General features: G+C 39.1%; 1 protein-coding gene across 1 annotated transcript in view; it reads right to left on the minus strand.

The window, feature by feature from the left end:
* The window catches only part of LOC131480856 (centrosomal protein of 128 kDa-like), a 128,944-nt gene that overhangs the window by 33,964 nt on the left and 67,008 nt on the right, over positions 1-27,972 (minus strand). The window contains 2 exon segments of the mRNA XM_058667333.1: positions 6,890-7,240; positions 26,608-26,611. Of these exon segments, the coding sequence (XP_058523316.1) occupies positions 6,890-7,240; positions 26,608-26,611 (355 nt within the window).

A 27,972-nucleotide genomic window follows, 5' to 3' on the forward strand; every position in this document is an offset into this window, starting at 1 on the left:
GTGGAGCAGGGGAGCACTCCAGAGTGGAGCAGGTGGTAAGGAGGAAGCTTGGATCCCAACCATGAAGACTCCCAGATCTTCAACACAAACTACTAATACGAGCAACAAGGACTATACCCCAACTGCCAAGGAGGCCACAGGGAATTGGATGCCCTCGGAGGCCGAGTACTCTGAGGTCACCCACCCCCAACTGGAGCTTCCGCAGCGGATGGAAGAAGTCCAAACACTACCGTGCAGAAACCAACGTCATCGGAAAGACAGCCAGAAGCCCTGAGTGGTCAGCAGACACAGAAGAACAATTAATGTCCTTCAGGACCAGGGAGGAGAGCTTTCTCTGGTCCGAGCCTGGCTCCACCTCTGGACCCCGCCCTCCCTCGCAGTGACCATCGGGATTGCTTCGAAAACCCCTCACAGCAAACAAACAATCATACAAACTAAAAAAAAAAAAAAAAACCCTAAAATAAATAGACAAACAATAGAAAGTAGAGCTTGAAATCTGACAGGAAAGAGCTGGCATGGATTGGCTCATGCCTTGCTGGGTGGGACACAAAGATTGGTCACTCCTCACCATGGTGTTGAGGATTTCCCTGCACACCCCTCCCCCCCCCAAAAAAATGTTCTGCACCTTAAATGTTGACAAATATCTTGTTAGAGTTACAAGCCAGTCAGGATTATCCCAAAATCTGCCAAGATCAACAAAATTATACTTCAACACAACAAATGGCTAAATACTAAAATGAAATAGACATGAGACAGCTGAATGGTACCCAGTGGCCTTTTCGGGGTATATAGCAGCCGGTCCGGTCCTGTATATAAACTAAAATTGAGATGTCAATGAGCTAATCATAGGTTGTGGTTAGGACTTGTTTTTTTGTTATTTTGTTCTTTGTTTTTTTTTTTTTATTATTTTTTTTTTTCTTTACCATACTGGTTACTCAAAACTATGTCAATTCCTTAATATTGCAAATTGCTGTTGATGTTATATTGGGACTCTTAATTGACTGTGATGATATTATACCAGCTCTGACTTCGGACCAGAAATGGTCTCCCCAAGAAACTGTTCAACCCATTTGGACAATAAGTAGCTGGACTCTATGCTTGGTATATGTTTGCAAGGAAAGAATCTTGATTGAATTTGAACTGTAATGCTGCATCAAGGTGGAGGAATCCACTGGGGGGAGGGGAGGGGGAGGGGGATTCCCAAAGCCTATGAAACTGTCATATAATGCTAAATATTAATTAAAAAAAAATAAAGTAAGAAAAAATTTCAAAAAAAAAAAAAAGCTCAATGGATTGCTGCCTTGAAATCTAAAGTCACTAAACACAACAGCAGGAATTACACAATGTCAAAATCCATAAGGATTTTGGAAGGGTGAGGGGTGACCATCAGTAAGAAAGAAGAACAGAAAAAAAAAAGTTCTAAACTTCTAAACTGGCAAGCTCAGCTTCCAAGGAAAAGGAAACAAAAGGGATAATAATAGAAAAAGAGCACGAATAAAGCTATGCAAAATCCTAAGGATGGTAATGCCTTAACCCTTGATGTTTCTGGGAACAACAGACAAATGCTTAAAGGCCTGACCCAAACTATGTAAGGATGCTCTTAAATCTAACTGAAACGTAGATGGTGGTGAACCTTTTAAAAAAAATTCTATTTCTAGATGGATTTTCCTAACAGGTCAGTCCAGTAGCTTTTCTGAATTGCAATATACTAGCATTACATACGCATTCCACAGGTAAAGCACTTCAGCACTGGGCTTTCTCACTCTAAGCCATTGAAATTTCCAGTTTACAAGCACATAATACATGTAGCTGTTTTCTCAGTGGGAGGGAAATACACAGAATGAAAAGACGGCAATTTAACAGTCTTGAAGTCAAATGTTACCAAGCAAAAAGCTAACACTTAGGCAAGCCAATTACTCCAACAATTCAGAAGATAAAAAAAGACAGACAGACAGACAGACTGACCAGGAAACACTGCCATTACCAATACTATAAAAAAAAAAAACCATGAGAGCACTGGGAAACAATCAAAAAGCATGCAGAATGATCAGAGAACACCTTTAAATGCTTTCCTTTATCAGTGGCAGCTTTTCAACTTTCCAAAAACGTGTTCTTCTATACATCGGTAATGTACATCATGATTCCCTATGTAAATATCCATGCTATTATCATTTCAGAAAGTATAGAATATGATTTTCTGTTTTTTCCTACTGCTGTAAAATTATTTGAAACATAATATGAACTATGTAATATAATTATTTCATCTGTAATATGATAATTATCTAATATTACATACCATTCAGTAACTAATTAATTTTATATAACATATCTGATAGTTTACCAACATATCACAAACATATGTACCTCAACAGAAAGGCACAAATCAGCAATTTGGAAGGGAATGAAAGCTTTGGCCTCTTAATATGTCTTTTAGGACAATATATTAAATTAAACAATATTTAATGTAATATTAAAGAAGATACCAGATTATAGTAGAAAAAGAAAAATGGATGTACAAAAACATTGTGCAAATACAAAGGACATACATTTTTACTTTTTAAAATTATGTAATTGTTTATTTTAAAGTGAGAGAAATAGAGACAGGGCACATACCCGCATTAGCTAGTTCACATGGGCCCACAAACATCTCCCACATGGGTAGGGAGAGCTCAGTAACCTCAACAGGAGGACGCTGGAGACAGGAACAGCCATGTTTCACACTCAGGTGCTCCAATACAGGCAGCAGGTATCATAATAACTAAGCCAAGATTTATTTTAATATATACTTCCAAATAAACCCCAAAGTCACTTCTGCAAGTAATTAGTCCTTTTAAAAATGTTAACTACAATACTATTGGCTTACGGAGCATTTGTGTTTTTATTAAATACTCAATATTCCTTAGAGGTAATGTTCAAGATTTTATTTTTAAATACTCTTTTTGCAACATTATTTATCATGTATATTCACAGATTTACTGGACACTTGAATTTTCAGTGAAACATTTGCTATCCCTTCTTCCTTGATTAACCACTGCTCTGTGATGTGCTGCATTAATTTTAAAGGCTCTTAAAAGGAGAAATTACAACGCCTGCTGTGATAACATGATACTATCCTAACTGTAGCAATCACTTTAAAACTACTTCTTTGGGCCCGGCGGCGTGGCCTAGCGGCTAAAGTCCTCGCCTTGAAAGCCCCGGGATCCCATATGGACGCCGGTTCTAATCCCGGCAGCTCCACTTCCCATCCAGCTCCCTGCTTGTGGCCTGGGAAAGCAGTCGAGGACGGCCCAATGCATTGGGACACTGCACCCGCGTGGGAGACCCGGAAGAGGTTCCAGGTTCCCGGCTTCGGATCGGCGCGCATCGGCCCGTTGCGGCTCACTTGGGGAGTGAATCATCGGACGGAAGATCTTCCTCTCTGTCTCTCCTCTGTATATATCTGGCTGTAATAAAATGAATAAAATCTTTAAAAAAAAAAAAAAAAAAACTACTTCTTTACTTATCATTAGCAATGCGAAGAGATAAAAGTAATTACATCAAAAGTATTCTGATAAATGATTGTTTAACAAGTTTAATATTCTGAAAATTTAATCTAGAAAACTCTCAGCACACCGTGGATTAGGATACTGTCTGATGACACAGATCCTTCCATATTTCCTCTAATTAAGGAAAGTCCCTAGAACATTCTCAATCAATCAGTATCCTCAAACCACCCTGCTTTGCAACTAACTCCCTTAAAGGCAGCCTCAATGAACCAGTTGCCAGACCAAGCTGACTCAAGCAAAAAAAAAAAAAAAAAAAGTACAGCAATTTCCAGTTATCCAATCAGTTCACAGTCAAGTCCGATGTATATTTTTCCTCAGGGCAATCAGCCAGTCAGTGTTTAGCAAATGGATTAAAATGGAAAGCATACCACCTGGCCGACAAATACATGGAAAAGAAAAAAAAAGTGCTCAACACCACACCACCAGTCACCGCAGCTGGAGGAAACTGTCTAGATTGCCTGGTGCCTAGGCAAGTGTTACACGACTGGGGGGAAAAGCCAATAGCTGACTGGCATTGCGGGCCTGGTTCATAACAACTGTGAATACGTTCCTATTCGTTAATATTAAACCCCCATGGAAGGGGCAGTGGGGAGCAGACAGCTGCCACCTGCTTGCCAGGGTCCTTGGGCAAGCTTTCAATGTGGACAGAGATGCAACCCCAGGCCACCCTGGGCCAGGCTGCTACACTCACAGGAATACTCAAAAGCCAGGGCTGTCGACAGCACACATGGGAGCTGGAGCTTCAGATGTGCCAGAAAGAAGGGTCTCAACAGCTCCCCCCATAAACCATTCCAAGGGCATATGCGAGTACCAGTGCTGAGGGCAGTCGGGCCTGACAGAAATCTACAGGGCCTCCCCAGGCCAGGCACCTGGCAGCACACATGAGAGCCAAGACTCACAGTGAGTCAGGCAGGGACCCTAAGGAGTTGGTCCACAGGGGCTCCATGGGCCACACAACAGCACCCTCTGGGCAAGGAGGCCCACCAGTGGCTTTTGGCATCGACAAGCAGCATGCCAGCCTCAGACACATCAGGATCTCTGATCTCAGAACCAGTAGGTGTGTGCATGCATTGGACTCCTCGTTCCACACACTACACCCCTGTGCAAAGAAGCCTACGACATTTCAGAGTAATGATGAAGATGTGGGACACCTAGCCAGTGGCACTGATTAGAGTTCTCCAGCTAAGGAGAGGGAGCCATTAGATGACACAGAGGGTTCTGAACCCAGAATAGGCCAGCCCTCTACTCCTAAGCAGCCGGAAACAACTATGGAAGATTTGATTCACTCTTCAGCACCCTTAGATTAAGGGTTGGAAATCCTTCCGATCAATAAAACTACCCTACCCTCGGGATATACTTTCCTCACCAGGTACCTGCCACCACATCATGAAACCACTCCCCTACCCCAGAAACTGTCCACGTGGAGGGGCTATCTCTTCCTTCTCATGGACATGGAAAGAAACGGCAAAAACATTTCCCTATCTCCTGCCTTTCCCCTCTGACCGAGCCCACTCTGAACATGCCCATCATGTATCTGTGATCGCCTCACCTTTTAAAGAAGCTTTAAAGAAAAAAGTCACCAGGGAAATGCAAATCCAAACCACAATGAAATATTACCAAATTCGAGGACGTGGAAAAAGGGGAACATCTATACACTGGGTGGAAATGTAAATTATCGCAATCACACTAGAAAACAGTGTGGGGATTTCTTAAAAAGGCAAAAAGACTTGCCATATGATCCAGCAATCCCACCACTGTGGTATTCTGTGACTATACCAAGACAGGAATACGTTGTGTCAAACAGCTATTTATCTGCACCACCATCAGCAGTGCTGACAATATCCAAACCATGAAATCAACCAAATTTGTTTATCATCAGATGAATGGGTACCAAGAATGTACATACACATAATGAAATACTATTCAACTAGAAAAAAAATAAAATTCTATCATATGCAGCAAAATGAATGCAACTGGAAGACATAATGTTGAATGAAATAAACCAGACATAGGAAAATACAGTATGCCCTTATATTTGGGGGGCTAAAATTCAAAAACAGATTAAAACAATCAAAACACAAAAAAATCAAAACAAAAATACCCATATGTATCAATATTTCCAAACACAGTTTGTCAAACTTCAACACCCATATCAAACTAATTGATAAGAAAGTTATACTACTGCATTTTAGAGATCCATAATTATTTTAAAACTTTCCCTATGTAGGCAGTGTCATCCTCCTACTCGATTACTGTTTATAACACTTGTCTATATTCCTGATAAACAAGGTTCATTTTTATTTAAAAAAAGAAAAGGAAAGCCTACCCACAGTGAGCACAGTGAGCACCTCTTCCGTTTTCTGAGAAATTCCTTGTAAAAGGCAAAGCATCTTTACCATGACAGCTCATGTACAAGTATCTGTCACTCCTAAAGTGATGACAATTGATTTTAAAAATATAACTGCATTACATTTTCTTTTCTTTTGCAAGGAAATCAACTTATCAAAACGATTATAGTCTTCTGTAATGTTTGAGTTCTTCACAAGTGACAAATGACAAAGCTCAAATGATAAACCAAGATGAAACATCAGTGAAAACCAATCATGACTCTTCCGCTTACTATCTCATAGACCACCCGGGCTTAATTCAACCCACAGATACAGCTAAGAACTATAGAGAAGCATAAAATCCATCCAAAATAACTGACTATACAAGAGAAAAGTTCATGTGACATGCATACAAGGATCAGTGAAATGCTTTCTGTTGCTGCCGAAAGGGCATAAAAACAGATTTAAGGAGGCTTATGATCTTGTGACACTACAGAGAGAGCTAGTTAATGTCACTCCTTTAACTAAGCCTATTATATTTGTTGCAGGAAAAATAGACCAGTAGTAACTATTGCATTTTTTAAGTGCTTCTATCTCACTAATACCTACTCTGAAATATGTATAATCAAGTAAGATTTTAAAATAAGGATTTTAAAAAACAAATAAGATGTACGGGGGAAAACGATGTGATATTCTGGTAGATGGTGACACAGTGATTTTCTTCCATTTGAATATTAGGATATCAACGATTAGGTCGATTTATGGGGACGTAGAGCTGAGGAAGGAGAGAGTATGACTCATTTAAAGGGATAATTCGGGAAAAGCCATAGAATGACAAACCATTGAAAGAGCCTTGAAAAAATAAATTATTTTTTACTTGATATAGCCAAGACAGAAAGACACTTCAAAGACAACTGAGAGACTGTAGAGCCCGACACCCAAGTGTTTGTTCAAGCAATGGAGGAATCGAATGTTAGAGACAGCAGAACCTGCTCCCCAGGAATTTGACATCTGTACCTGATTGTTCTTTTCTGTCAAGTCATCAAGAGTTTCAGACTGTTTCTCCAATGCTCGCTCTAGTTTCTTATGCTTCAGTTTCCACTGCCTGATGGATTCCTGGGCTTTCAGCTTCAGGTCTTCTCTGCGTCTTTCAGCCTCCTCCCTCAGGGCCTCCGACTGCCGCAGCTCAGCCAGGTACTGTTTGGCCTGCTTGGTGGCATCCTCGGCGTGCTGCGTCAGCTCCGCGATCTGGAGGTCAGCTCGCTTGCGCTCAGCCTCGCTCGTCTCAAAGTGATTTTGGATCTCCCTGAGCTGATTCAGCATGTGCAACTGTTGTTTTTCCCTGCTCTCCAACTCGTGAGTTAAATTCTAGGAATAAAAGCATATGAAACATTAGGAAAAATTTTCTTGTCAATGGCAATGTGTAACATTTCATCAAACAACAATCTCAAATGTCACAGAAATGGAAATCAACCATACCAAATTTCATTAGAAAGCAACTCAGAAAACATGACTCCTTTTCTGTGTGTTTTATAACCACATTATTTGGGAATGATGTTTTACAGCAGTATTACCTCTTTTAAGCTGTTATTCAGTGAGGGAAGAAAACATTTATTTTCAACTAGTTATCACTAAAAAGGAAGGCATTGCTGAGAGAAACAAAGTACACTTGTTTTAATTAGAACTTATTGCCTTGTGCAACTGACGAAATAGCAGTGTTCTTAAACTTGTCAGATTATCAGCAACCACCAGCAGCAATCATATGCAACTTTCTACCTCCTGGCAGTACATGACATTTTATTACAATAAAGAAAGAATCAGTAACAACAAAAAAAGCATCATTACTTAAAGTTTATAAAATGGCCCCTGACAAAATACTTTTAGATGGATTATTTCCAGATACAACAACCATGTCATTCATGAATCATTTATCTCAGACTGTCATGAATCAATACTGAACAGATTTTTCAAGAAAATAAAAATCTGTGGGACTATTTGTATAATCAAGAAAAGAACCTTAAAATTTTGCTTCCCTAAAATGACAATGGTCACTAATATGCTTGAAAATTACACAGAATCATCAGTGATTCATACATATTTTAACTGAGAACCAGGAAATGTCTATTTTTAGTCCAAAAATAAGAGGATATTATTATCAACACTGAGCAACTTACGAATGTTGCAAAGAAATGAAAAATTCAGAAACTGTCGCTCTTGACTGAGCCTTCCTTTCCAAATACAAAGACGTCACACAAGCAACAGAGCAAGGTCATGCGCGTGTCAGCACCGCATGTCTGGCACAGCTTGAAGGTAGCACTTGGGACATCTACCTTCCATATCACAGTTGACCGAATCCAACTTCATCATAATGAATACCCTCCTAACAAAAGGTGACCACCTAAACACTTGGGTTCCTGGCACCCAAGTGACTGAGTTACTGGTTTCTAAGTGGCACAGCCTAAACTGTTACAGGCATGTAGAACTGATCAGTAGCTCGCTAGCTCGCTCTCTCCCCCTCCCCCATTTCTTTCTCTCTACTTCTACCTCTCTCTCTTTTTGCCTTTCAAATAATTCTTTCTTTTAAAAAAAGGTTTAAGGTGATGCTACAAATTAAAAGATCTCAAGAAGCTAACACGGGGCCAGGCATTTGAGACAGCAATTCAAACACTACTTGGGATTTCACAAACCATATCAGGGTGCCTGAGTTTAAATTCCTGTTCCCCTAGATCCAAGGCCCCTATTAATATTTATGTTGCAGGCAGCAGGTAATGGCCCCAGTACTAGAGGGTTCTTGCCATCTACATGGGAAACCAGACTGAGATGGGGGATCCTGATTCGACTCGCCCTAGCCTCAGCTGTTGCAGGCATTTGGGTAGCGAACCAGGGGATGGAAAATCTTTGTCTCTCATTTTTGTCTTTCTGTCTCCATGCTTTTCAAGTAAAAAATAAGTGAAGATGAACATGTGAACTGGATAAGCAGCATCTATCATTCACTTTGTACCACAACACTGACACATGAAAAGCGTAATAACATTTACCAAGTTCCTCTGGCCCCAACAGCAGAATAATCTGTGACTCAAATAAAACTTCATGTATCATCTCCCACAATTAAAGTCATGTTTGACATAAAGGAAAAGCAACAATTAAAATAATGCCTCAAAAACAAATTTCATTTTCTAAGTAGTAAGTTGGCACTTCTTCAATTTGTTAAATTCAACACAGCCTGGAAAAGATTAGTCACTCCTTCTTTCACCCAAACAAAATAATAAATTGAGAACTACAAACTTGTTTATGTGGAAAACTCAAAAGTGAGATCAGAAAACCCTAATGATTGTGGTTTACCTTTTGTCTTGATTCTGAAAGTTTTGCCAATATGCCAAAAGCAACCTTATCAACAAGCCCTGATTGAATGATTCTGTACCGAGAGAGAGAGAGACACTCAGCAATCAATATTTTGTTTTTACAACAACTCAGAGTGGCTACACTTGCTGTGTGTTGGCACACGGTCTATAGAACGATTAATGAGACGTGGCTTCAATACCAAACACACTAATGTCTCTTTGGAGACGGGGTTGGGAATATTCACACCAACAGCCAAATTCCAGAGTAGACAGAACTGAAACAACAGAGTCACCTGGACCAGCCTCATGCTCTTCACTGTGCTGAGTAGAAAGGGTCGCTCTAGGGGAGGTCATGTATGAGCTAAGATCTAAACAAAAAGAAGGAGCTGGCAGTAATAATAAAACAGCCATGACTACTAGGGAAAATTACGGAACACGGAGCCTGGCAGAGATTGAACAAACACTTAATAGAGCTCATTTCATTCAATCCCACCACAAAAGTAAAGCACTATTATTCTTACCAACCCCCACTTCAGTGATAAGTAATCAACATTACTGCAGTTAAGAATCTGGCCAAGATCACATACCGAATAAATGAAGAGATTCGAAGTCTAATCCCAGAGCTCATTTTTCAACCCTTGGCTAAATTTTCAGATTCCCAAAAAACCCTAATTCCATATCACTTTTGTCACCCACTTCCATTGTTTGTCTAATTTTTTTGCATCAGAATGCCATTCTTGATGCAAAAAGTTCCTCTCCTCTTCTTTCCTGTACTTCTGACTTTTAAGTATTCATCTATCTATCTTTACACTTCCTTCCTTCTGCTAGACCTATTCCTCATTGCCTCCATCTCTGCCTCCTCTACATCAACTCCCAACTCTGGTGGGATTAAAAAATTCCCTAATTTCTACAAGCATTAGTCTTAGTTTCCCTGCAAGAGTCACACAGGAGTATCAGCTGATAGAATTTACACTGACAGATTCCTATGCCTCTAGCCAGCTCATACAATGGTCATTATTAACAAAATGACTCTTCTGTCCCTCACTTACCATCATTCTTCCTGCAGGAGCAAATGGAGGCAGTGTAGGATTCCCCAAAACGTCTTACTTGCCCCATCCTGAAATTTATCAGTAGTGTCTTCTCCTTTTCTCCCCACCCTCTGAGCAAAAGGAGGGTCCTCCTACTCTGACAAATGAGCCTGACTTAACTGTCTCCATCCACAGCTACTAACAGCTTACTATCTACAGCAATGAAGTTCCCTCTTCCAAGTCTTGAATCTCTCCTTCCCAACTGAATCATTCTGCTCTACTTTTCAACTTAAAAAAAGTGACAGTATTGATTAGAAAATAAAACTGTACCAAAACAAAACTTAATTCATCTGTAAATTGTCTTTTTTTTTATTAATTACATTGCATTATGTGACACTGTCTCATAGGCTCTGGGATTCCGCCAACCCCTCCCCATGCCCTTCCCCCATGGTGGATTCCTCCACCTTGTTGCAGTATTACAGATCAAATTCAGTTGAGATTCCTTCATTGCAAGTATATACCAGCAAAGAGTCCAGCATCTTATTGTCCAGTTACATTCAACGGTTTCTTGGGGAGATCATCTCTGGTCTGAAGGTAGAGTTGGCAAAATATCATCCTGATCAATTAAAAGCCCCAACGTAACATCAACAACAATTTACAACAATGTAGAATTGTTATGGTATTGAGTAACCAATATGTTACAAGATGCAAGTTCTTAACCACATCCTGTGACTACTTCATTGACATTTCAATTTTAATTCATACACAGAACCGGCTGCTATACACCTTAAAATGGCTATAGGGTACTATTCAGCTGTCTCATGTCTATCCTCATTTTAATATTTAGCAGTCTATAGCATTGAAGCATAATTCTACGGAACTTGGCAGATTTTAGGATAGTCTAAACTGGCTTATAACTCTAGCAAGGCATATGTCAACAGTTGAGCTGTAGAACTGTTTTAGGAGGGGTGTGCAGAGAAACCTTCCATTCCCCAGTGAGGAGTATCTAATCTCTGCGTCCTACCTAGTAAGGTATATGTGAATCCACGCTGTTTCCTGTCTCGTTCTAAGCTTTCCTTGTTGTTCTTTGTCTATCTGTTCTAATTTTGTTTGTTTGTTTGTTTTGGGGGGCTCCAGAGCGACCCTGATGGTCATTGCAAGAGAGGATGGGGGATCCAAAGTTGGAACTAAGTAAGGACCAGAGAAAGCTCCTCTCGCTAGTCCTGAAGGAAGTTTACTGTTCCTCTGTGTCTACAGACCGCTCAGAGCTCCTGGATGTTGTTCTGATGACCTTGGATCCTGTGAGGAAGGATTTGGGCTTCTTCCATCCCATGTGGTAGATCCCAACAGGGGTGGGTGACCTCAGAGTTCTCAGCCTCCAAAGGCACTCCAATTCCCAGTGCAAACACCCTATACTACTTTTAAGCTCAAATCACTGAAGAGTAGCCTATATTTCATGTTTTAGAATTTTACTTCTCATTCACTTAGATTACTGTAAATGGCCTCAGACTTCTATTATATAGTGTAAAAAGTTCTCAACAAGGTCCCCAAAAATCACCTATATCCAAATACAAAAGATTTTTAAAAATTTTCCTCGCCGACTGTAGCATGTGAAATGTTCCATTCTGTCTTGTTCATTCTTGTATCTCCTTCATGATACCATTTTCCACTAATTCTCTGCTATTTCCTGTTCCTTCAGAATTTGCTCTCTGGGTTTCTTCTCCTATTTATCCTTGAATGTATAACTTTAAAAGATTTCAGTGTTAAGTATAACCCCATCTATATAATATCCTTAGTAGGTGAGTAAACAACGGGACAGAGATGTGAGTGCCAATCACCGAACTGACGCTAAGCTTCAGAGTTGAATTACATAATGACTTTGTATATTTCAATATTCCATAGGTTCCCTATAGCATATCAAAAAAGTGAATTTAATTAATGTCAAACTCCTAACAAAAGATGGTGCTACTAAAGTCAGTGAAGCCTTTCTGTAATGAAAGAAGACAGAAGTGGGAGGTGAAATTAGATATTTATACCATGAGAAGATCTGAAATTATTTTGTGGGAAAGGAACAAATAAGGACAAGATGGATTTTTAAAGCTTGGATCAACAGTTACAAGGTTCCAACAGACATGGACCCAAAAATGTATAAAGTTGTTTAAATTTCTGTAGCAAACTCTATGAACCCAGAGAAACAAGTTCATTATAAATTATTCAGTAATTACAGTGAGAAGTGGTTAACATTCACAAGCCCAAAGCTTCAGCATATATACACCTTTGCTTCCACATTTAAAAACTGCACACAGCTCCCTGTGAATGTATTTGAAAATATCATGTCATTGGTTGGCTGTATGAGTGCAAATCAACAGACAAGGGTGTGGGTCTTATTGGAAATAACTGTGGCTTCACTACTGATGGAAAAGCAGCTTTCAATCTGAACTGATGAGCACAGTTCTCTAATTGCCCTGAGAATGGAAAACACGTAGTCATTATTTTGCTACTATCAGTCAGCATTATGCCTCAAATGAAATGTGTCAAGAATTCTTTCCTATATTTCTCTGCTATGGATCTTATCCAACCATTGTTCCAGTACATTCTTCAATCCACCTTCTCAAATAACTAGGCAGAATCATCCAACTATAGTGATTCTCAGCAAAAAATTACACATTGAACCTTCATAATAATGTGTCACACACACAGGTACACAAGCAGAGAGAGAGGGCGAGAGAGAGAGAGAGAGAGAGAGAGAGAGAGAGCGAGCCAGATAGAGAATGCAACTGTACAATCTTCACTATCCAGGGATAAGGCCTCTCAGGGTATTTACAGTAAATAAGTTTTACTGTAGGAATAAGTTGTAAATGGTATCTTCCTCATGCACTAAAAAAATGCTAAGCAAAAAAGCATTTTTCTTCTTTATTCCATATTTATTAATGTTTTTAGTTCTATTATTATCAACATATATTTTCGGGAGACATCTTGTACCCTACCACAAGAGCATTTTATATTTACACTATGTGAAAGAATCCTAGCTGCTAAAAAGTAGGATCGTTAAAGTTCATACCAGTTAAGCCCATTGTTATTTCTTACTATATCAGCATGGTTCAGGAAAGTCCCTTCCCACATATTACCAAAAGGTTTATAAAAGCCCAAATCAAGCATCAAACTTTTCAAATCTAAATTCCCTTTCTTTTATCTTTCTCTTTTCGAGCAGAGAAAAATGTTGATGGGAGTTGTGTTCAGGCTCTCAGATTTGTTGACAGCTAAAAGTAGTCACCAGACTTCAAATTTTATACCTATTTTTACAGCACAGTTTATTAAAGAGAGAAGCTAGAAAGTAAAAACTGCAGTGAGAAGAAGCATTCAGAATTAGTCAAGCTGGGGATCCAGGAAGCCTGAAGAATGAGAAGCTGCACAGACCTCAGTGTCAGAAAATACTTGAAAAACAAAGAAAGGTTCCTGTTTTCAGGGGACTGGCTGGGACAGAAAATTTCAGGACAGAAACCACAGAACAGAAAAGAGATCCCAGGGGGACAGTGATCAAGAGGACCAATGCCATCCGGGTCAGCTGCACGGCACTTATAACTGCAGGCGGGAGTCACCATCTCCCCAAGACGGAGCAGGGAGAGGCTGCTGCACATCCCAGCACCACTGGCAGCTGTAACTGAGAGAGGAACCGTACGCTGGGGAGCCGCTGAGGACTGAACAGCTACTTGGCCTCCTTCCTCTCCTGCACTCCCCGACCTGCCCCCGCCACACCTGCAGAGCACTAGACTCACCCGACTAGGTTACACAGAATCATGCAGCTGATGTCTGCTCTGCTGCTATCAGAAGCCAGATTAACAAAAAAGAGAAAGATATCATATAAACAAAGAAATGAAAAAGAAGATTACAACCAATGCGCCTGAAAAATAAGGGATCTTAAGAAAGTATTATGAGAAATTATATGCTGACAAACAAGAAAAACTCAAATAAACTGATAAGTAGTAATCAATAAATAATTTAATTACAAATTGATTACAAATTAAAATTGATAAGATGCAATTTTTAAAAATAGGAAATCTAAACAGACCCTGAACCAGCAAGAAGACTGAAGAAACAGAGCCCAGTGCAGTAGCATAGCAGCTAAACTCCTGCCCTTGAACATGCCAGGATCCCACATGGGCGCCAGTTCTAATCCTAGCAGCCCTGTTTTCCATCCAGCTCCCCACTTGTGGCCTGGAAAAGCAGTCAAGGATGGCCCAGAGATTTGGGACTCTGCACCCACGTGGGAGACCTGGAAGAAGCTCCTGGCTCCTGGCTTTGGATCAGCTCAGCTCCAGCTGTTACAGCCACTTGGGAAGTAAACCAACGTACGGAAGATCTCTGCCTATCCTCTCTGTATATCTGACTGTCCAATAAAAACAAATCTTAAAAAAAAAAAGACTGGAGCAGCAATTAAAAGTCTTCCATTTAAAAACTCCAGAATATAATCACTTTATTATCAAATTCCACAGACTATTCTAAGAGGAACCATCGCCAAATCTTTTGAAAGCATTTAAAAATTATTGAAACGGATGGAACTGAGTCAAATTCCTTATGATGCCAGCATCACTCTCTCGTAACAAAACTGAATCAAACTACCAAAAAAACTTACGACCTAATCCTTGTTAGAACTTTGAATCTTTTGCTAAAGAAGCAAAAATTCTCATGGAAGAACAAGGGAAAAAAATTCAAACCTCATTAAATGGAGCAAACTTCATGATGAAGTGAAATTTAACTCAGATATAAAGCTGGCTCAACAACTCAAAATCAATAAACATCATAAATCGCATCAACAGGAGGAAGAATGGTCATCTCAACGAACAGCAAAAACGTGATAAAACTCAGTATCTATTCATGATAAAAAAAACCTCCAAAAATTAGGTATACAGAAAAAAAAACGTATCTCAAAACTATAAAATTACATATGACAGCCCAACTGCTAATACCATGAACAAGAAAAAGTTTAAGCATTTTCACTCAGATCTGGATCAAGAATAGGATATTCATTTTCACTACTCTTATTCAATATAACACTAAAAGAAATAGCAAACCCAGTTGGGGGGTAGAGGAATAACAGACATCAAAATCAGAAAGAAGTAAGCTAAAATGCAGCTGTTTGAGATGGCATGATATTGGGAGGTTTTTTTTTTTTATTATTATTATATGATACAGTTCCATAGGCTCTGGGGTTTCCCTTCCAGCCGCCCCAAGCCCTCACCCCCGCACCACCGATTTCTGCCATGTCATTACAATACTATAGTCCTACACAATCAGTCACAAGTCCATCATTCTGCTGTTTAAGTATATCCTGATATTGTAGGCATGGACAATGGCAGAGTCCAGCATCCTATTGTCAATACATTCAAAGTTTCCCTGGGAGTCCATCTTCGATTTGGAAACAGAGAACCACACCGCATTGTATGTGTATGTGATAGCATTGTATCCTCACATCTATATGTGATAGTCTCTATTACAGCTACTATACACCCCCTTAAATCAAAAGCCATAAAACAAACTCAGCAACAGAGAGAAAAGTAGAAAATTTACAACATGAAGTTAAATAGATGCTACTGCATGACCAGTGTCACAGAATAAATGAAAATCAAAGGCCTTCCTGAAGCAAATGATGCTACTATGTGACCTATTAGTCAGTGAGGAAATTAAAAATATATATATTATTTATGAATCAATGATGTAAAAGCAAAACTAGCAAATGGCCTGAGATGTAGCAAAAAACAGTATTTAAAGGGCTATTGATCTTGTATTGTGCATAAAGGTTGTCTTATATCAGACAGACCATATGATATTTGTCCTTTTGGGATTGACCTGTTTCACTGAACATAAAGGTTGTGACCATTTGCTTGCAAATGGTAGGATTTCATTTGTTTAATGCTGAACAGTATTCCAAGGAGTAGACGTACTACAGTTTCTTTATCTACTTTTCTTTTGAAGGGCATCTGGATTGGGGAGCCCACCCATGTATAGCCAATTAATCTTCAACACCAGAACTGAAAATAAGCCAAGGGAAAAGTTTGGTCTATTCAACAAATAGACAGTTGGATAGCAGCCTTCAGAGGTAAGAAACTACGAGTCCCCACCTGTCACCTTATACAAAAACCAGCTATCAATGGATCGAAGACCAAATCTACACTCAGAAACCATCAAACTATTATAGGAAAACATAAGAACAACTTTCCAAGATCAAGACACAGGAATTGAGAAAGACTTTGTAAAAAAAAAGTCACCAAAAGCACAGATAGTCAAAGCCAGATAAACAAATGGGACCACATCAGACTACACAGCTTCTATACAGTCAAGGAGACAATCAACAAAGTGAAGAAGCGACCAACAGAATGGCAGAAAATCTTTGCACACAACACAGCTGATAAAGGGACTCATATCCAAAATCTACAAAGAGTTTCAGAAACTCATTGACAACAAAACAAACAAACCCTGTGAAGAAATGGGTGAAGGAAATGAACAGGCATTTTTTTCAAAAGAAAATAGATGCACAACAGATGCACAAAAGGAAAATGTTCATGCTTCCCTGCCTGCAAAGTTAGCATCCCATATTGGTGCCAGTTCATGTCCTGGCAACTTTACTACTGATCCAACGCCCTGGTAATAGTCTGGGAAACCATCAAGATATTGCCCAGGTGGTTGAGTCCCAGCACTTATACAGGAAACTTGGAAGCAGCTCTCCAGCTCCTGGTTTTAGCCTGTTCCAGTCATGACTATCGTGGCCATTACAGAAGGGAAACAAGCACATGAAAAATATTATGTGGGCCTGGCAGCTCCACTTCCCATCCAGCTCCCTGCTCGTAGCCTGGGAAAGCAGTCGAGGATGGCACAAGGTATTGGAACCCACGTGGGAGACCTGGAAGAAGTTCCTGGCTCCTGGCTCCTGGCTTTGGATTGGCGCAGCACTGGCCATAGCAGTCACTTGGGGAGTGAATCATAGGACGGAAGATTTTCCTCTCTCTTCCTCTGTGTATGTCTGATTTTGCAACAAAAATAAATAAATCTTTAAAAAACAAATGTAAAGGCTGTTTTTAAAAAAATACTGTGTGCACAACTCACTCTCTCTAGCTCTGCCTTTCAAATAAAGAAAAAAGATACATTTAACTAAGTGAAAGGTCTCTACAGTGAAAATTATAAAACACTGATGAACAAAAGTATCAAGAACACGAAAAACAGATTCTTTGCTCATGCACGAGAAGAATTAATATCAATAAATGTTTACACCACCTGAAGCAACCTATAGATTCAATACAACTTCTATAGGAAAAAAGAAAGTCCTAAATTTGACGAGGAATCACAAAAGACCCAAAATAACCAGTGATTCTCTAAAAAAAATTAAGCTGCAGGCATCATTATACCTGAATTCAAAGCTTACTAAAAAATTATAGTAAATAAAGCAATCACATGCTGTTAACACAAAAGCTGACACACACCAATGGAACACAGCAGAGAGGCCACAACTAGTCTTGGCAAAACTAGGTATCAATACATAGAAGAATGAAATCAACTCCCCATGTCTTACTGCACACAAAAATCAACTCAAGATGGATCAAAGACCAAAAGTTAAGACCTGAATATATACAGTGATTGGGAACAATGCATAGGAAATACTTCAGGACTTGGGTATAGGGAATGATATGTTGGGTAAGACCCCCACCCCCAGCAGTGCCAACAAGAGAAAAGCTAGACCAAGGGATTATATCAAACTTGGGAGTTTCTGTAGAGCAAACTCCACAATCAATTGCAAATATATATATATATATACACACACACACACACATATATATATATATATATATTTGCAAGCTACGTATGAGTCACAGGATTAATAATCAGCAACACAAAAACTGAACCACAAAAAGCAATCAGTCGAGGGCCCGGCAGCGTGACCTAGCGGCGAAAGTCCTCACCTTGAACACACCAGGATCCCATATGGGCGCCGGTTCTAATCCCAGCAGCTCCACTTACCATCCAGCTCCCTGCTTGTGGACTGGGAAAGCAGTTGAGGACAGCCCAATGCTTTAGGACACTGCACCCGCGTGGGAGACCCGGAAGAGGTTCCAGGTTCCCGGCATCGGATCAGCGTGCATCGGCCCGTTGTGGCGCACCTGGGGAGTAAATCATCGGACGGAAGATCTTCCTCTGTCTCTCCTCCTCTGTGTATATCTGGCTGTAATAAAAATGAATAAATCATAACAAAAAAAAAGCAATCAGTCGAGTTAAGAAAAAAGGCAAATGACCTCAACAGACAGTTCTTAAAACAAGAAACACAAGGAACCAACAAATATATGAAAAATTCTCAACATCACCAAAACATCAGGAGACCCAAATCACAAACACATCAGAACACATACCTGCACCACCATGTTTAAATTAGCACTGTTTGCAACAGCCAAAAATATGGTCTCACCAAAGGTGTCCATCATCAGAGGAAAGGATAAACAAACATACACACGGAATATTACTCAGCTATTAAAAAACCAGAATGAAAATCTACTATATGCAGAAAAATGGATGCAACTGGAAGACATTATATTGATTCAAAGTAACCCGACACTAAAAAACAAACAAAAAACCCACTACACATGCTCCCTTATAGGTGGGACCAAAAATTTTAAAAGAAAAAAAAAAACTTTAAAAAGAAATGCTTCTGTGCATCAGAATTTCTACATACTTTTGTTAAATTGGTTCTTTATCGTTGTTGAACTAATGACTCAAAATGATATACTACCATAGTTCACATGATTTGTGATTATTTTAAATTTTATATGTCTGAGACTGAAATCTTCATTTTTATTGCTGAATGACTTTGCTTACATTCCAGCTGAAGTGTAACATTCTACTTTTTATTTCTTGAACTCTATCTACGAATGTTATCTCAAAAATTACTAAATGAAGGGGAGAAAAAAGAAATAAAATCTTAGAATTATATCTATGGACTATATTTATTCTCTACATTAATATCACATTAATATAATTTATGTAAACTATATTGTGGTAATCATACGCTTGCTATGACCTTGAAATTCAAATATATTAATAAATTTCTTAAAATCAAATTTGAAAAAATAAAAAATAAGCCTAAAAAATAAGCCTATAGCAATTTTAAAGGAAAAGCAAGTAATTACACCCATTGGAGACTGGAACAAGCACCAAAAGATTTCTCCTAGGGAATTTACGCAGTTGCCCCTGTATAAAATATTGTCTATCAGAAAAGCTCATTAGAGACTTGATGCTCAAGGTTTTAATTAGAGACTGGTCGTTTAGATACTCTCTGCCTAGTATGTACCAAAATTCCATTCTCCCAGATGGCAAACAGGTGTTCAACACAAACTGGATCATTTGCATGGTCTAAACACAGCGGGTTATCCTTACCATCATTTACAGAAAGTTGTATACCAATGCAGAAAACTATTTATCCTTCCAGTTTGTGAATTCCAGGCAAAGCCTGCCTTGCAAACAGGCTGGACTACTCTGCCAGCTTGTTTCTGTGCAGCAAGTGGCTGAAGAACAGGGAGAAGGAAATACAAGCCAATGAGGCATAAAGAATTCAAAAAGCAAAACTATGTAATTCCTGTAAAACAATGCATTTTGAAGATGTTCAAAAAGAACTAACTCCCTTTAAAAATCATCGGCTCTGATCACTAGCTCCTGTTCTAATTCACATTCCCAGAAAACTACACTAGCCACTCAGATGAATAAGACACGAGAGAAAATGAAAAGAGAGGTCTTGTAAAAGGCAATAGCAAAAGCAATCGCATGAATTAAACTACCCATAAAAATTCAACTCCCATCACATACTGAAGGTCATAATCAGGTACATTCATCACAAAAATGGCATTTATCAACTTGAAATTGCAAAATGGAAAGACTGCTCAAAGTAAGAGAACAATGAAGCAAATTGATAAAACACATCAATCAGTTCTGCCCAGCATATAAAAGTCTATAATATTTTTATTGCATTTCTCACACCCATGAGGAAGAATTGGTAAGCCTACACATAAAGCATTTTCCAGAGCAGGCATGCCACCTAATAATTGGGATATAGGTTAAGGAATCCACAGTCCTTACAAGGTCTATTTTCCAAATCATGTCTCAGTTCCTGATCACTGCTCACTGCTGCTGTGCAGCCTGGGAGACTAGCAGAGGTGGCTCACAGTCTCAGGTCCCAAGACCACCAAAGGATGAGCAGACAATGCTCTTCTGCAGCAGAAACACTGGAGACAAACTGGTGATGAAGAATGTGCGTTTATTTGAGAGAAGTCACAAGCTTATATAGGAGAAGAGGGCCAGCAGAAGGGCGGTTCCAACAGTATAACATTGTGATTGGCTGACAGATCGTCTATCTCTTCTAGACCCTCCAATGAAGTTAAAGCTCAGGAAGCATAAGCAGCACAGGAAATTGTATCTCGGGACAGGCTCCTTAAAGCAGGATGAATGTAATGTTTGACTTCCTAGAGTTATTTACAAAAGAAGTCCTAGCAGAGTAGGGAAGAGACTTGGGGTGGGGCCCATGGCTCCTGTGAACAGGCCATGTTGGGCTCTGTTAGCCAAGGGCACAGTGTGCCATATGCCTATGGCCTCCCATATGGGCTAGCCAGGTAGAGATCCAAGGGTGATCTCCCATCACAGAGCTGGGTCTCCATCATGCACATGGGAGACCTGGGTTGGGTTCCCGAATCCACTTTCAGTGTGAGCTAACATCAGCTGAATATAAGAAGAAAAAAATTAAAATGACATTTCAACACCTAAACAGTTGCTACAAAAAGACAGCAACAGTGGAGGTGGTAGGGAAAAGAAATCTAGAAAACAAAATGAATGCTCAAACCCAAAATCTGAGAATTCTACTCCCAACTAAAGCAGGGAGTGCACCTAGCTCTTGTGTGATCTCTTTTTCCTTGAGTGTCCTCTTTCATAATAAAACTGGCCTTATCACTGGTGCCGGTGGGGAAAGGGCTTGAGATGAGAACAAGAAAAACATCAAATATTAGTAACTAAATGTGACTGACATGATACCACTCCCAAATATTTATATTTAAAAAGTAACTGTTCAAAGTATTCAAACCAATTTGATTCAACAACACCTGAAAAGGACCATATCGACAGTAGAGATCTTTGTAATGGAAACACAATCACTTAAAAAGCTTTGATCACTGAAAAAAAGAAACCAAAAAGTAACTGTTCAATTTGATCTGTTTTCCACTGAATTTCATTATATCTAAGAAAGCCCATTCTAAATTCTAATGCAATATAATTAACAGGTTTCTATTTTACTGTTTATAATAGCTAGCCTGCCAGTTACAGATACATCAAGTGAATGATACCATGAACACAACTTGATATTTACATTTACAAATGTGGAAGTTTATATTATAACTCATTTTATAGAACATAAAGAATAATTTTTTTATTTTTAGAGAGAGCTTTTACATTTTTGTATCAATGACAAGTTCATCTAAATATTGTAGTTACGGATTCTTGGTAAGAGCACATTTATTAATTATAGTAATTATCATATAAAATCACACAAATCAGAGTGATCTGTTTCATAATACAGTTTCTAGAAGGCCAATACAATGAAAAGCAGCAATTATCTGAAAGGCTAAAAATGACACACTGAAACATAAATGATGTTGCAAACATAGGCATGAATAAAACAGCTCTTTTCAAGGGTTCCACAGTAATAATGCTTTGTAACCAATCCACTGCACACAAGTATCTCACTGACTACATCTCTGTTCATTTCTTCTGGTAACTGTATTTCATGATACACTGTCAGAGACAATACACCCAAATTCATTACCTCTAATACTGACTCTGAGAATAGATTAGATACAAACACCTGCCCAAAAGTGACCTCCCGAAAGAAGAGACAAAATCAAAATACTGATGAGCACAAGAAAGGTTATACAAAATGGGAAGAAAAACCCCAAATTCAAAAGGAAAATGGCTAGCTATAGCAAAACATACTAAATTATCTTTACAAATCTTACTTACTGAAGCTAGATTCTCTTTCAGTACATTAAAAAATTGGAAAGATTCCAAATGATCAATAAATTGAACTTACATACTATTTCATGTTAACTAAACTAAACGGTATGGGAAGCTTTAAAAAATATTTTCTCAAACAAAAATACATCTTGAAAGCAGAAAAGAAAAATTATGTGAAACAAGCTAAGATAAACTTCAAACTATTCTGTCTGCAAATAAAAATTAGAAATCATAAATTTTAAAAGCTTTGAATATTCACATCCAAACTCATTTTTCCAACTATTCGAATTTATGGAATTATGAATTAATGACTCATTTTTTTTAACCAAAAAGAATCCTTTTAGTCATCAAAGTAAACTACTTCAATATGGTTACTAAATAGATGGGAGTTTTTTTTAACAATAAAATTGTATATTTCTCAATAAAAAGAAAGTGTGCTTGAAAATAACTTCATTGATGTATAAACACGCATTTATATATGTAACATTAGGAATAAAATGAATGGTACCAACATTCCCTGAGTGACAGCCGTGGACAGGAATGTGGCACAGTGCTCACCACCACCAGCACTGCTGCATGGGATTCAATGGCAACCAGCCTGGATGACCACCCACAGCCCATGAGCCACCCTGGAGAGTGCAAAGCTCCATTCAGCACTCCCCGGAGCTTGGTCTTGGGAAGTGCAAGCCCGGACAGATAGAATACGAAAGTGAATCAGAGAAGATTTTTGCCAATTTTGGCTTTTTGCTACTCTCCAGCAAGATCACAGACACATCTAAGTTATGTTGTCCTAGTATCATTCTCTACCTTTGTGTTAATGCAGAGATTCTCTGTACTAGTGAGATTTTTATCACTACAAGGAAAATTACCTAAAGGAAGCTAACTTATGAAGAAAATGGTCACTATTTGCCCCTGGCTTTGGAGGTTCACAGTCTGCTCCTTGTCCTGGTATCCGAAGACAGAGGTAGATGACCAAACATGTGCAGGAGGAGGAGCAGATGGCAAGCTAGGGAGCATTAAATCCTGCTCGATAATATAAAATCTTACCTTTGGGCCCAGGATGATGGCTCAATGGCTAAATGCTCACCTTGCAACAGCCAGGATTCCATATGGGCTCCAATTCATATCCCACTTGCTCTACTTCCCAATCCAGCTCCCTAGTTACAGCCTGGGAAAGGAGTAGGGGATGGCCCAAAGCCTTGGGCCCCTGCAGCTGTGTGACAGACCCAAAACAGGCTCCTGGCTCCAATTGGCTCACCTGAGGCTGTAGCAGCCATTTAGACAGTAATGCAAGATCATTCTGTATTTCCTCTCCATAAATCTGATCTGCTTTTGCAATAAGAATAAATATATTTTTAAAAAGTTACCTTCACTGAATAAACAAAGGAACTAAATGATTTAATAGAATTTCACCTGAAATTCTTAGCTTCATAATTAAGACATGAAATCTACTCAGATCCTCTGGGACATCAGCCTGGCACATACTTGCGTGTCCTGTGGAACTCCTTCCTTGCGGTATAATTTAGATGTTTTATGAACTGATGCTGAGAGGATAACCAATCACTTTTTCACAGTCAGGAGAACTAAGGCCAGTCACTGAATAAAGCAACTCAGATCAATCCAAGCAAATACGGTTTCCCATACTATACCTAGGGAACTAAATTAAGCCATTACTCATTGAGGCCACAGTATTTAAAATATTTTTAAGCAGCAATTTGTTGAAAATAAAATACATATTTAAAGTGTTTGTCATTTTTTTAAACCCAAGCAAACACATCACCAACAATGTTTAAAAAAGATTCATATTTTAACGAGTGACCCATAGACACATGGGACAGTAGAGTTCATCGCAGGGACCCTGTCACAGGCACTGCTACCATTTTAGCACTACCTTATCAAAGCAACTTAGACTACATATACTGTTATCATTTTCTTTAAAGTACAGATTCACAAGGGACATTAATCTCAAATAATATGTTTCTCAATCTTAGTGGTTAAAAAATAATTATTTCTCCACAAATCCTATGAGAACATACCGTTTCACATAACTACTTGTACATTGTAATGAAACATGATAATAAGCTTCAGCAAAGTATAAAAAATAATGTTCAATCAATTAATGCCTTCATCTTCTAGGGAAGAAATAAAATATTAACTTATTTCATTAGCCATAATGTTCAATACATGGATGATTTTAAATGCACATTTTTGCAGAATGCTTCCCTTAAAATCCAAGAAGGCCTACGAGCAGCAGCTGGGCCCCCACAGCACAACGGGGCAATTCTGACCCTGAAAGGCACATCTCATTGCACTTCCGTGCTTCGTTACTGCAACTCTGATATTTAGCCAAAATAGGCTATTTGGGGAAAAAAAATAAATATACAGAACTGTTCTGCTTTAAGCAGGTTGCTATTGTGGACTGACTTAGGTAAAGGCAACAGATCAAATAGGCACTAGTGCAAGACAGATCCTATATGTTTACCAACATGATGCGGCAGCAGAAACAACCCGACGAAAGAAAAGTTATCTTATTCCTAATTATATGACATGCATGCAGTAAGGAAGAAAACCTAAATTCATCATAAGACCTAATATTATTACTTTATATCATTATAAAATTTAAAAAAATTTACTTTTTTTCAAGAAGGTCAATTACATTATCTATCACATAATAAGCTTGTGTGTTTGGAAGAAATCAATTTCAGAAATAAGGAAAAAACAGATATTAAGACAGGATCCCAGAGACAAGGAATTACTTCTTTTTTTATTAAAAATAAGTACCGAAGCCAGGGCTAATACTGTGGAGTAAGGAATACGAGTCATCATCTACAATGCTGGTATCCCATGTGGATGCCGGTTCGAGTCCCAGCTGTTCCACTTCCAATCCAGTTCCCTGCTAATAGACCTGGGAAGGCAATGGGAAATGTTCCAAGGACTTGAACTCCTGTACGCAAATGGGAGACTCAGCGTAACTTCCCAGCTCCTGGCTTCAAAATGGTCCAACTGAAGCTGCTGCACCTATTTCTGCAAGAACCAATGAATGGAAGATTGATTTCTCTCTCTAGCTCTCTTTCTTCCCTAACTCTGACTCTACCTTTCAAATAAATTAATCTTTAACAAAAATAAATACCAAACAACACTAAAACTAATGATCATTTTTTGACTGTAGTAAACAAATTATAAAGGGATGACTATGGGAGATATCTCTTTGGCCCATCTTTCAGTAAAATGTTCCAGCATGTCTCAGGATATGTGTGCTCATAAAAATTGTAGTAGGAGGCCCAGTGCAATAGCCTAGTGGCTAAAAACCTTGACCTGTATGCACCAGGATCCCATATGGGTGCCGGTTCTTATCCTGGCTGTTCCATTTCTCATCCAGTTCCCTGCCTGTGGCCTGGGAAAGCAGTGGTGGACGGCCCAAGGCTTTGCGGCCCTGCATCCAAGTGGAAGACCCTGGAGGAAGTTCCTGGCTCCTGGCTTCGGATAGGTTCTGCTCTGGCCATTGTAGCCACTTGGGGAGTGAACCAGAGGATAAATGATCTTTCTCTCTGTATCGCCCCTCTCTGCAAATCTGACTTTCCAATAAATATAAATAAATCTTTTTTAAAAATTAGAAATGAAACTACACACTAGGAGTGGCGAGATGGTTCAGTTGGAAGATCCTTCACCTATAAGCACTGGCATCTCATATTGGGCTTCAATTAGTGCCTCAATTGCTCTACTTCCCTTCCAGCTCCCTGTCTGTGGCCTGGGAAGGCAGTGGTGGATGGTCCAAAGCCTTGGGACCCTGCATGGGAGACCTGGAAAAGGTTCCTGAATGCTGGCTGCGGGTGGGCTTGGCTCTGGCCATTGAAGTCATTTGGGGTGTGAACCAACAGACGGAAGAGTCTTCCTGTGTCTCCCTTCACTCTGCAAGAATCTGCCTTGCCAGAAAAATAAATAAATCTCACTTAAAAAAAAAAACTACACACCAAATGATATAACCTAAGTAGACACAGAACTTCTCATGAAATTCCTTCGGGTGATCAGAAAAAAAAATGCCTTATTTAAACCCCAACTATCTATTTAGTTCTTAATTTCAGATATTATGTAACTTAGTTGTATGATTTCAGTTGATTCTTTTGTTATAATTCTCTCTTGGATGATACAATTAAATATTTGATTATTTAATTAAAGGAGCAAGGACACCAGCTTCTGAACTAGATCAGCTCCATCCCTTGAAGCAGATGCAAACTCCCACCTGGCCCCTGCATTCTTTCTCAACTCAACCAAGCTCAATCCCGCATCCTGTATTCTTCCCCCACTCTACCCTCTGCAGTTTTTTCCAACTCACCGACCTGCAAAGAACAGAGAAGAATGCCCATGAGGTTGACAAACCTAGAAAAAGCTTGAACACGCCAGGTCAGCTCCATTTACTGCCTGCCCTCACTTGCAGACTCCTAACCCCCTGAGACTGAGCTCTCTGCCACGTGTTCATCCTGCGTGTGTCTTGGCAGTTGGCTCCTCTCTCTAAATGAATTCTTTGAATTAATTTATTTTGGCTTTGAGTTCATATCCTGTCTCCTGCTTGTCCTGCCCCCTTTTGCTTATACTAATTTCTGATTAATAAACATTGTTTCAGAGTTGATTTCTGACAGCTTCAACTGTATCAATATGTCTACTTGTACTGCGCATTTTTTTCTCATTGTTTTTAAGAGAACTTTGGTTCCTGTGATGCTTAAGGTTCAATCGCCTGCTAAACACAGTATAAAAAATTACAGAGCTAATACGAAGCTCTGAATGATATCTATTCCTCAAAAACAGACATACTTATGCTTTGATGGACAGCTAAGATAAGGAAATCGGGACATCCAACAACAAAATAGAGAGTGAGAGAGATGTCACAATGAGACATTCACTGCGGAGTGCTAAGTACACTTTCAGTTCTCCAGTACTCGTGAGTCCTGGCTCCTCAGGCACACAAGATGAAAAAGTGTGGGATATTTACCAGGGCTCCTCCTCTCCTAAGGGCTATCAAATCATCATAAGCATTGCTCTGTTTGCCAATCAGAAAACATTTCATGGTGGGGGGGGGGTGGAGTGGTAACTGTCAGAACAACCTCTCTCCATTTGCTTCCTCAGCAAAATCTTCGAACCCTCAACCCTTGCTGCCTACACACAGCTGACACTCCCAAGCATTTTGATCATGTATCCTTCAGATCTTTCTAAATCTGTCCTCGGTATCACCCTTTTCTACCTAAAACCAACCACTTCATAAAAGAGAAGTTGCTCCAACTCTGAACTTTTAAATGTTCATCTTCTCCCAGGAAGAGCCAACTAGTGTCTAACATCTCATTGTAAATTCCCCCAAAACCATACCCTGTAAGATACAAACCTATTTTCAACCCCAGGATGTCAAATGCATGTGCATTTGAAGAACACATTAATGTTCCTGGTGTGAGACTTTTTTTAAAAAAAGGAAAAGAATGTTTTCTCAGTTCATGTAAATAAATTAGCTTTATTTTACACAAAGATAATCTGTACTATTTAAGCATTTTGAAGACCATAATGGATCTGCTGTCATTTGTTATTAACACAGAATATAAACTCATTTCTTTTTATATACATGTAGAAATTTGCCAAAAACAAATTTCATTAAAAAATTAATTTGCGCAAAGCCAGTACCTATGAAACTGTGTCACATAATACAATGTAATTA

This window comes from Ochotona princeps, chromosome 7, assembly GCF_030435755.1.
Source record: "Ochotona princeps isolate mOchPri1 chromosome 7, mOchPri1.hap1, whole genome shotgun sequence".
Lineage (NCBI taxonomy): Eukaryota > Metazoa > Chordata > Mammalia > Lagomorpha > Ochotonidae > Ochotona > Ochotona princeps.